The 12,202-nt window shown below is 36.5% G+C and overlaps 1 protein-coding gene across 3 annotated transcripts in view; it reads right to left on the reverse strand.

The window, feature by feature from the left end:
- Positions 1–5,017: 5,017 nt before the first annotated feature.
- DNAJB4 (DnaJ heat shock protein family (Hsp40) member B4) overlaps positions 5,018–12,202 on the reverse strand; it is a 39,694-nt gene continuing 32,509 nt past the window's right edge. For 2 of the 3 annotated variants that reach the window (XM_054667533.2, XM_063817023.1), the window contains exons 2-3: positions 10,176–10,744; positions 5,781–7,747 (exon numbers count right to left, since the gene is read on the reverse strand). In XM_054667533.2, the coding sequence (XP_054523508.1) occupies positions 7,514–7,747; positions 10,176–10,610 (669 nt within the window). In that variant the 5' untranslated portion in view covers positions 10,611–10,744 and the 3' untranslated portion in view covers positions 5,781–7,513. Of the gene's footprint in view, positions 7,748–10,175; positions 10,745–12,202 lie in introns of all 3 variants that reach the window. The other variant, XM_003308168.7, reaches the window with a different exon arrangement.

Here is a 12,202-nt window from a genome sequence, read left to right on the forward strand (position 1 = left end):
CTCAAGATTCTAACTGTAAATCAAAATAAGATATCAATTTCATTTTTAAATGTTTGACTTATTTTAAGTTACATTATTTTGGTTAAATAATACAGTTTATATTGTATAAATTTTGTGATATATAAGTCTACCTTTTTTTGGTGCCAAAACAGAGGTGCTTTAACTTTATATACCATCTTCAAACTTAATGAGAATAAGCCTATATAACCTAGCAACTAATTTTAAATAATACTAAGCCCCATCTTAAGCCTGGTTTCCAATTTTAACATCTGATTAATTTCTTCCAAAATTTATACATAAAATATTCTGGGAAAAAAGTATAAAATGTCTAACTATTCCTATTGTGTAATTACTACTCTGAAGTTAGCTGTGCCAATTTTCAAGGTTTCCTTCATAAGTAAGGGAGTGAAATGTATAAAAGCCATAGTAAAATATAATTTCCCAGTCTGAAGCAGATATGTTTCTGAAAGCACTGAGATAAGAAAACGATTAGGATTTAAGTTGTGAAGGGAAAAAAAATAGTTTTAGGCAGAACCCTAAGAAGACAGTTTTTAGATTCACTAAAATGAAGATTGTATTAAATAAAGAGGATAAGAGTGCATTTAATTAGTAATAATAAATACTATATGATTTACAATTCCTTGATCACTAGAAATTTTTCAGGATCTCCCATTTTCATAGCTTCAATAAAATGCTTGCAAATTCATTTTTGGTTTGTTAAACATAATAGGCACATCAAGAAGGCGATTTTTAAAAAGTCTAACCTCATTCCTAATGTTTAAACTTTTCAGATCTTATGATTTTCAGTTAACCTCATCTCTCTCTTTTTTTTTTTTTTTTTTTTTTTGAGATGGAGTCTCACTCTGTCACCCAGGCTGGAGTGCAGTGGCTCCATCTCAGCTCACTGCTACGTCCACTTCCCAGGTTCATGTGATTCTCCTTCCTCAGCCTCCCAAGTAGCAGGGATTACAGGCACCTGCCACCATGCCTGGCTAATTTTTGTATTTTTAGTAGAGACGGGGTTTTGCAATGTTAGCCAGGCTAATCTCGAAGGCCTGACCTCAAGTGATCTGCCCACCTCGGGCTCCCAAAGTGCTGGGATTACAGGCGTGAGCCATTGATCCGGCCAATCTCATTTCTTGAACCTCTTCATCCCCAGTCACAGAGATGCAAAATGTATACTTAAGATAAAAAACAATTACGCAACTTTTACTTAACTGACTCAGATAAACATAACTAAGCCGAGAGCGGTGGCTCACGCCTGTAATCCCAGCACTTTGGGAGGCCGAGGCGGGCGGGTCACGAGGTCAGGAGATGGAGACCATCTTGGCTAACACGGTGAAACCCCGTCTCTACTAAAAATACAAAAATTTAGCCAGGCGCTGTGGCGGGCGCCTGTAATCCCAGCTACTCAGGAGGCTGAGGCAGGAGAATGGCGTGAACCCGTGAGGTGGAGCTTGCAGTGAGCCAAGATAGCGCCACTGCAGGTCTGGCCTGGGCGAAAGAGCAAGACTCCGTCTCAACAACAACAACAAAAATAATAAATAAATAAATAAAATAAATAAATATTTCTTGAGCTCGAGAAATAGTTATATAATAAAATATAATTTATATTATATTATTATATAGAAATTATATTATTATATAAATTTTAAATTCATCTTACAAAACTACTTCCCATCCAGGCTTTTTGTATCCATTTCAATGGCATCCCTTTAGCAAAAACAGCAGCAGTGGTTCTTACCTCTGGCTATATTGATTGATTGAGACACAGTCTGGCTATGTTGCCAGGCTGGAGAGCAATGGCGTGATCTTACTATAATCTCTGCCTCCTGGGCTCAAATCAGCCTCCCACCTAAGCCTCCCAAGTAGCTGGGACTACAGGAGTGCCCCACCACACTGGACTAATTTTTGTATTTTTTGTAGAGATGGAGTTGTGCTATTTTGCCCTGACTGTTCTCGAACTCGTGGGCTTAAGAGATCTGTCTGCATCAGCCTCCCAAAGTGCTGGCATGAGCCACCACAACCGGCCTTGGCTTTATTTCTTATGTGTAAGTCTGCATCAAAAATTTCTCATCTTCCTGAACCATTCGCTTTACTCTCATTTCCTTTTTTCCAACCTCTGGTTTCCTCTTCTTAAAATTATCTCAATTAATAATGGCTCAGCCTGGGCAACATGGTGAAACTCCATCTCTACAAAAAATACAAAAATTAGCCAGGCATGGAGGGGCACGCCTGTAATCCCAGTCACTCAGGGGAGGCTGAAGTGAGAGGATTGGCTTGAGCCTGGGAGGTCGAGGCTGCAGTGAGCCCAGATTGCACTACTGCGCTCTGGCCACAACAACACCATGCCTTAAAAAAAAAAAAAAAAAAAAAAAAACTCACTAGATTAAGAAAATGTGGCACATATATACCATGGAATACTATGCAGCCATAAAAGAGGATGAGTTCATGTCCTTTGTAGGGACATGGATGAAGCTGGAAACCATCATTCTCAGCAAACTAGGACGAAAAACCAAACACCGCATGTTCTCACTCATAGGTGGGAATTGAACAATGAGAACACCTGGACACAGGAAGGGGAACATCACACACCAGGGCCTGTTGTGGGGTGGGGGGAGGGGGGAGGGATAGCATTGGGAGATATACCTAATGTAAATGACGAGTTAATGGGTGCAGCACACCAACATGGCACATGTATACATATGTAACAAACCTGCACATTGTGCACATGTACCCTAGAACTTAAAGTATAAAAAAAAACCTCAAGAACTAAGTTTATACAAACCAAAATTCTAACAGCTGGAGAGAAGATGTACTAACGAATTTTTAGTTTGGGAGGAGTTATAATATTTGCAAATGTTTGTAGAGATTCCGTATGTTATTTGTCATTACAAACTTTTCTTCTCAATAAAATCTGCAGGGTTTTTTTCTTCCTTTCTTCCCCCCTTCTTTTTCTCTCGCCTTTTTTCTTTCCTCTCTCTCCCTTTCTTTTTACAATGATATAATTTAATATTTGAATAGTATTTTACTTGTAAAAATCTTCATTTGTTATTTATGTAAATTAAAATAATATGCTTGTTTTTTGCTCAGATGTGGCCTTACACTATTTTGACAATAACATTGGCATATATATTTGTAAACTAATGAAGGACACAGCCCAATTATGGACTATTACTGCTATTAATATCCTTAAAAAGAAAAAGCCTGTTTTTGTAATTAATGTTTCAAAAGCTTTCTAGTGAGCACCAAATTATAACTTTGTATGTTCCTAAATGACCGAATATATTTCAAATATATATGCTAAATTACACAGACTACACAAATAAATAGGCAAATGAACTTTTCTTTTTAATATTTAAATGGAGTCTTGCTATGTTGCCCAGGCTGGTCTTGAATACCTAGGCTCAAGCAATCCTTCTGCCTTAGCCTCCCAAAGTGCTAGTATTATAGGTGTGAGCCACCACACTTGGCCAGCAAATGAGCTGTAAAAGAATTTAATCTAGTCTTGGAAATTGAGAAACAGGGGATATCAATGGCATACTGGAGAAAAATGGCACTGAGAATAAGAATTCCCTTTCCAGCTTCCTTTTTTTGAGACAGTCTCCCTCTGCCACGTTGCCCAGGCTGGAGTGCAGTGGCATGATGTCAGCTCATTGCAACCTCCACCTCCCAGGTTCAAGCGATTCTCCTGCCTTAGCCTCCCAAGTAGCTGCGATTACAGGTGCTTGCCACCATGCCCGGCTAATTTTTGTATTTTTAGTAAAGAGGGGGTTTCACTATGTAGACCAGGCTGGTCTCGAACTCCTAGCCTCAAGTGATCCATCTGCCTCGGCCTCCCAAAGTGCTGGGATTACAGGCATGAACCACTGCACCCAGCCTGCTCTTTTTTTTTTTTTTTTTTTTTTAATGACCAGAAGAGTTTTGAATACATCAAACCTGCTCTTTAACTGCAGACAAGCCACTTAGCCTCTCTGGGTTTACTTCTTTATCTAGAAAATGGGATTTTAAAAATTATTTCCAGCTCCAAATGTTTTATGAATTTTATGAAGTATCACAAAAAAAATTTAAAACGTTGAAATATTTACTCTATAAAACTTCATCTATTTACTCACATTTTGATTAAGCTATTATTTAAAAGTAACATACCACATTTTTTTTCTATACTTCTCCATAAAGGGTAAAAAATAAACCATGTATACATGAAGTCAGACATATAGGCAGTATACTACATTACACGTTAGTAGATAAAAAGTATTTTTAGATTAAGAATGATATTTAGTCTTAACTCTTTGAGGTTATGTAAATAGTCCTTGGAATATGAAGATAGTCCCTTCTGAGCCATTTACTGAGTCTAATCACATATATTAATTTCCTTTATCCATCATAACTATTTGAATGACAGTTTCCCAAAAATAAACAAACAAGAGTATTTTCAACTCCTTGTCTCCAAGGAAGGCTAACAATAGGCAGGAGTGATGAGCTACAGTAGATGTGACTAACTCAGATGCTTTCAGAGGCCCAGGCAATATAACTCAACATGTGAAGCAGCATTATGTAACGCAATAGATAATGGTAGGTCAGTGGCAACAGAAGAGTCCATGTCTTGCCTAAAAGCATTCTAATTAAAAAATAGTTTTTAAACCACTGAGCTGGCCAAACAAAATACCTCTATTAGCAGGCCATTAATCACCTTGGCTTATACTTGTTTTTTTTTGTTTTTGAGAGAGGGTCTCACTCTGTCACCCAGGCTGAGTGCAGTGGTGCAATCAGGGCTCACTACAGCCTCTACCTCCTGGGCTCAAGTAATCCTCCCACCTCAGCCTCCCAAGTAGTTGGGACTACAGCACATGCTACCAGGCTCAGCTAATTTTTAAATTTTTTGTAGAGATGGAGTCTTACTATGTTGCCCAGGCTGGTTTCAAACTCCTGGACTCAAGTTTTGATTTTCCCCTGCCTCAGCCTCCCCAAGTGCTGGGATTACAGGCATAAGCCACAGTGCCTGGCCTTCGTAGTCTTCTTCTTTTTTTTTTTTTTGTAACATAAGCAATTTGTGGTTTTTCTTTTAGGGAAGATAAACATCTTCTTTATGGGATCTATAGTACTTCAAAACTATTCCGGCTATCCAAGAACCTGGTTGAATTTAAAGAAAACATTTTAAAATAAAAAGTACTCTCATAATTTGAAAAAATAAATTAAAAAACTTTAAAACTCTACTCATTACTACTTTTAATTCAACATTCAACACATAAAAACTGAGCACTTACTACATGCTAAAGCATTGTCAATATCCTTTAAGATAAGAGAGATACTGGTATACTGGTTTTGTGTAGTTATGTAAATTTATTTACTACTAGAATAATAATTCTCTGCTTAAAAAAACTTTTTAATCCAAAGATTATTATATATCTATCTATAAATCATTTATTTTACCTGGGAGAAAATGCTTAATCAAGAAAATTGCAATAAATAATGATGGGTTTAAAACAGAAACCACTATCAGTCACCACGTTGACTGATGCTTTTCAGATCTAGATCTTCAGACTTGTGAGAAAATTTCTGTAATGTTCACACTTCTGTAGGGAGTTTTAACTGTCATTCAGAGAGACAGTTATAGAGGAATCATTTATGAATTAGAGTAATAAATATGATTAGCTGAATTCTGTGGCATTTTTTTCAAGCATTTTCCATTTGCAACTCAAATATATGGTTACTCCCAGAAATTCCACTTTTAGGTATATACCCATGAGAATTGAAACACAAAAACTTGCACACAAATGTTCACAGCAGCATTATTTATAATAGCCAAAAAAGTAGAAATAAGCCAAATGCCCATAATTAATGAAAAGATAAACAAATTGTGGTATATCCATATGATGTGCCACACAAAAAATAAAGTACTGATACGTGATACAACATAGATGAACCTTGAAAACATTAAGCTAAATGAAAGAGGCCAGACCAAAAAAAAAAAAAAAGCCATATATTGTTTGAGTCTATTTATGTGAAATGTCCAGAACAGACAAATCCATACAGATGAAAAGTAGATGGTAGTGTTTTCAGGGGCTGGAGGAAGGGAAGAATGGGAAGTAACTGCTAATGGATTTAGGATTTCTTTTTGGGGTGATGAAAATATTCTGGAATTAGAAAGTGATGATGATTGTACCACTTTGTATATATCACTAAAAACCACTGAATTATATATTTTAAGGGTAAACTTTATGGCATGTAAATTATATCTCAATAAAGTAATAAAGAATATGGCTATTATAACCTATTTATATTGGATTTCTAAAAGAATATTTCATATTCTACTAAAAGGTGATAGGATCCAGTATATATATATATATATATATATATAATCCTGAAAACTATTTTGTAACCAAAAATTTTGTTTCAAAACATCATTCTCACTATAGTTATAAAACAGAAAACAAAACTAAATTTTAAAAACATAAATATATTTAAAAAATTAAAACACCTAAGAAATGCAATCTATACATGTGAAAAAGTAAAATATTTATATGCATAACAAGTAGTTGCAACATTATCCATAAGCAGCAGTTAGTGTTTATTTTCCCTATATTTTGGTTTAACACCATAGTGTGTAGTGGTAGTTCATTCTTTTTAGGGAAATTACATAAAGTACATATAGAATATTATTAGTAAGTTATAGAAGACTGTATAACTGGAAAATTAATTCCAAGTAACAGCATTTCCTCTAAAAACACATCTATTATTAAACGAATTACTTTAAACTAGCAGAGAACAAAATGAGCCTATAATTTATTAAGTACAAGATATATAGTCAACTTGCATAAAATTACATATGGCATTTTAAAAAGTCTATTCTAAAATATCAGTAATTCAAGCAATTGGGATTTCCACAGGAGAGAAATTGCCATTACTTTCCTTTTTATGAAGAAAGATCTGCCTTAAGAACATCACAATGATGTTATTAAGAAATGCTACAGCATACTTTAAAAATCAAAATGGTGAAACAGATGCATCAGGATATTCTTTTACAGATACCAGCCCTATAGCAGCATTTCAGAAGGTGATTTAAATCTAATAACTGACTTGGGTTTTTATTCTCTTCTAGAAATACATATTACATGTATAGTTTAGTTAAGAATTTTCATTTCCATTATAAATGGGAACTTTTCATACTGATTATCTAAAGGTATAAGAAATTAAGTAATTGGATAGTCTAGCACTTTATTAGAAATATATCCACTGACTCCACAAAAACAACTTTTACATATAAGCAAATTACTAAAAATATCTGAATCAGGAGAAATGAAATAAAATACAGTGAATGGTTTTCTCTTTTATCTCTAACTGTAAAAATCCCTTTTGCCTATTTATTTGACCCGTCTCTATTCATGCAATTTAATGAACCCTCAAAAGAATTTACATATCTTTATACAGAATTCACATCTACATCAGTAAACTGCCAGTCCTTTTATATTTTCAGTGCCTTATCAAAATATGTGTAACAAAGTTCTTCATTCTATGAGGCAGGAAGATGTTTCCTAAGTACTTCTTTGGATGAAGAAGATATAGTATCTGGGAAGGACACCTCAAATTCTATTAGAAGGTCACCACGTTGGTCAGGATTTTTTGGAAATGGCAGCCCATATCCAATAATTCTTCTCCTCATTCCGGGTTTCACAATATCATTTACTGACATAGGTATGTTTCTTCCATCCAGTGTTGGTACATTAATTGAGCAGCCACACAATGCCTAAAATGGACCAAATAAAATAAAATGAAAACACTTCAAAACTCAAAAATCTAAGCACAAATATTACCAGATGGTAAAGGATAATACCACTAAGGTAAAACTTTAACCTCCAAAAGAATAACAATAGTTATAAATTTTTTTTCCTCATTAGAAAATTCCTTCAGAGGTCAGGCACGGTGGCTCACACCTGTAATCCCAACATTTTGGGAGGCCAAGGCGGGCAGATCACCTGAGGTCAGGAGTTCAAGACCAGCCTCACCAACATGGAGAAACCTCGTCTCTACTAAAAATACAAAATTAGGCGAGCGTGGTGGCACATGCCCGTAATCCCAGCTACTCGGGAAGCTGAGGCAGGAGAATCACTTGAACCCAGCAGGCGGAGGTTGCAGTGAGCCGAGATCGTGCCATTGCACTCCAGCCTGGGCAACAAGAGCAAAACTATCTCAAAAAAAAAAAAAAAAAAAAAAGAAAGAAAGAAAGAAAGAAAGAAAGAGAAAAAGAAAAAGAAAAGAAAAAAAGGAAAATTCCTTCACGACATGCATTATTAGATATGTTACCAAAAAAAAAAAAAAAAAAAAAAAAAGAAGAAGAAGAAGAAAAGAAAAGGTAAAAGAGAAGTAAAGGATATATTCCACATTGCCCTGGAATGACATGGTTATTCTGAAGCTGCTATTAATACATTCAAGATGCAGGGATTGGAATGGGAGAAGAGGGAGAAATTCAGGACTAGAAAGAACTGGATAGGAGCAACTATTTCTCTGGAAAGTATTAGGACAAGAAATATATTTGTTTTAGATAACAAATGTTTACTGAGCATTTACTATATGCCACACATTCTGGCTAGATGGTGAGCCTTATAGGGACCATGAACACAGACCCCAGCTCAAGGAATGCACAAGGAACTCACAGAAACATAGAAGCAAACTAGCCATTATAACACTGTATAGTGTAAGAACAGAGGTAAGCATGGAGGTCTTTTGTAAGAGAAAGAGCACCCAACTTAACCCCTTAGATTCCGGGAGTAGAGGATGCTTGAACTAAGCATTGGGCAGTAGCAGGTAGGTATTAGAGCAGGGTAAGAAACAATAGTGTTCCATAGAGTACAGCTCAAGTATACAAGATAATAATAGAGCAAACTGGGCCAGGTGCGGTGGCTCACGCCTATAGTCCCAGCACTTTGGGAGGCCGAGTTGGGCGGATTACTTGAGGTCAAGAGTTCAAGACGAGCCTGGCCAACATGGTGAAAACCTATCGCTACTAAAAATATGAAAATCAGCTGGGCATGGTGGCGGGCGCCTGTAATCCCAGCTACTCAGGAACCTGAGGCAGGAGAATTACTTGAACCTGGGAGGTGGAGGCTGCAGTACTAGCTGAGATTGTGCCACTGCACTCCAGCATGGGTGACAGAGCGAGACTCCATCTCAAAAAAATAATAATAATAATAGAGCAAACTTGGGGAAGTGCATATACATTTTATGGGTAGACATCAGATTTAAAATGACTTATTTTAAGCTAAAGAGTTTGGACTTTATGGTAGAGGTTATATAGAGCAATTTAAGAATTTGAAGCAGGGAACTGCTATGACCATATTTGCAAAGTTACAATCCAATTTGAGAAATAGTACAAATAGGCCAGGCGCGGTGGCTCATGCCTGTAATCCTAGCACTTTGGGAGGCCAAGGCAAGTGGATCACCTGAGGTCAGGAATTCAAGACCAGCCTGGCCAACATGGTAAAACCCCGTGTCTACTAAAAATACAAAAATTAGCCAGGTGTGGTGGGGGGGGGGGGGCGCCTGTAATCCCAGCTACTTAGGAGGCCAAGGCAAGAGAATCACTTGAACCCGGAGGCAGAGGTTGCAGTGAGCCGAGATTGCGCTGTGGGTGACAGAACAAGACTCTGTCTCAAAAAAAAAAAAAAAGAAATAGTGCAAATAAGAACTCAAATAATAATTGTATTAAGGTAGTACCATTATAATTTATAAATGTATATATTTATATGCACTTATAAATGTATTTATTAATATAAATGTATACAAATTTATTTATAGTGAATTATAAATTATTTTCTTCTAATCTTTTTTGTTATGCAATTATTACTCCATATTAACAAATTTAGAACAAACCCTATATACAAAGACTAATGTGTTGAGATTACCAATGCAGATCTCATAAACCACATTTGTAAAAGCAGCCTCCTAGTACATAATCCAGTTAACACTTGACACTTTAATTATAAGTAACTAAAGTTAGAAAATATAATCACATCCATAAAAGAGGTATAATACCAGTACTATCTTAGAGGATTTTTATAGTAATTATTTTTAACGTATAATAGGCATTAAATAAATGTTAGCTATTATCTAGATACACTCCCTATGATCAACTACATAATTATTTGGTCTTAGGATTTTAGGTCCTACCAACTTACCTCTCGTAAACTAATTTTAGCAGTATAAATTATATTTGATCCATCCCTTTTAAATTTTGGATGATCTTTGTCTTTAATGATAAAAACAATGTCTGCTGGAATACTATTTGGTGTTTCATCTCCTTCTCTTGGAAAAGTAATTTTGGTGCCTTCTTTCCACCCTTTTTTAATCTCAATGGTAAGAATTTTGTCCTCAGATCTGTAACTCCTTCCATCAGCGTTTAGCCTTTTTCGAGAAATCTTCATCCGTTTGGTACAACCACTATATATCTCTTCAAGTGATACTCTAAGTTCATGAATAACTGGAGGATCTTGTTTGAGGCGGGATGGCCCCACAGAATTCCTGTCTCTTGGATATCCATTCATGCTGAAACCAAAGGCACTAAAAGGATCACCATCTATTTCCATTTCTTCAGAATCTCTACCACCACCCATTCGTCTTCCAAAGAAAATTTCAAAGGGGTTGGACCCTCCGAAAAATGCAGCAAATGTAGCATGAGGATCGCCATGAAAGGTGTACCGGAAGGTACCTCCTTGTCCATCAGTACCTCCTGCTCCTCCTTTCAACCCTAATTGAAGAGATAAGCATGATTAGAAAAAAGCTTGCAACTCTTAAAAGTTAAACTTTCAAAAACTGTATTGCTAATAAATTTTGGCTAACTTACAATAAAATGTATTAATATTGGCCAGAAATGCCACTTTACTAAATACAGAACAGCTATAAAACTCTTGATGATTACATCCTAAGTTAAATTGTTAAGTTTTCAAATTCTTCCTCCAAATCAGCATTTTTGTTTGTTTGTTTGTGTTTTTGAGACAGAGTTTCGCTCTTGTTTGCCCAGGCTGGAGTGCAATGGCGCAATCTTGGCTCACCGCAACCTCCGCCTCCCAGGTTCAAACAATTCTCCTGCCTCAGCCTCCCGAGTAGCTGGGATTACAGGCATGCGCCACCACGCCCGGCTAATTTTGTATTTTTAGTAGAGACAAGGTTTCTTCATGTTGGTCAGGCTGGTCTCGAACTCCCAACCTCAGGTGATCTGCCTGCCTTGGCCTCCCAAAGTGCTGAAATTACAAGTGTGAGCCACTGCTTCCGGCCAAATCAGCATCTCTAATATTTATTCCTGATTCTTTGTTCCACGGGTAAGTAAGAAAAATAAAATAAGGCCGGGCGCAGAGGCTCATGCCTGTAATCCCAACACTTTGGGAGACCGAGGCAGGCAGATCATGAGGTCAGGACTTTGAGACCAGCCTGGCCAACATAGTGAAACCCCGCCTCCACTAAAAATACAAAAAAAAAAGCCAGGTGTGGTGGCAGGTGCCTGTAATGCTAGCTACTCAGGAGGCTGAGGCAGGAGAATCACTTGAACCTGGGAGGCAGAAGTTGCAGCGAGCTGAGATCGCACCACTGCACACTAGCCCGGGCAACAGTGTGAGACTCTGTCTCAAAAAAAAAAAAAAAAAAAGAAAAAGAAAATAAAACTGGGAACTCCTTGTCTTATAAACTACTGATCTGGCATGCTGAAGTATATAAATTATATAAATATCTACTTATAAATATATAAGTTTTTAAAAGATGTCAGTTGGAAGGTCTTCAGCAATCAACACAAAGTGCAGAACTTAAATCTTTAATTTTTATTACAATCAAACAATATATATAACATTTAAAAATATAAACATATTAATAAAATATATAGCAAAATATAAAATACCATATTCATACTGTTTATATATAAATAAAATAGAAATATGTAAAAATATAATGTAATAAAAATACCATATTCATTCTAACTAGCTTTATTTCAGATCATCTTTTACTGTTTAAGAATTAAAATAGGGCCAGGTGCAGTGGCTCACACCTGTAATCCCAGCACTTTGGGAGGCTGAGTCGGGTGGATCACTTGAGATCAGGAGTTCGAGACCAGCCTGGTCTACATGGTGAAACCCCGTCTCTACTATAAATACAAAATTAGCTGGGCATGGTGGCACATGCCTATAATCCCAGCTACTTGGGAGGCTGAGGCAGGAGA

Source organism: Pan troglodytes, chromosome 1, assembly GCF_028858775.2.
Source record: "Pan troglodytes isolate AG18354 chromosome 1, NHGRI_mPanTro3-v2.0_pri, whole genome shotgun sequence".
NCBI classification, from domain to species: Eukaryota; Metazoa; Chordata; class Mammalia; order Primates; family Hominidae; genus Pan; species Pan troglodytes.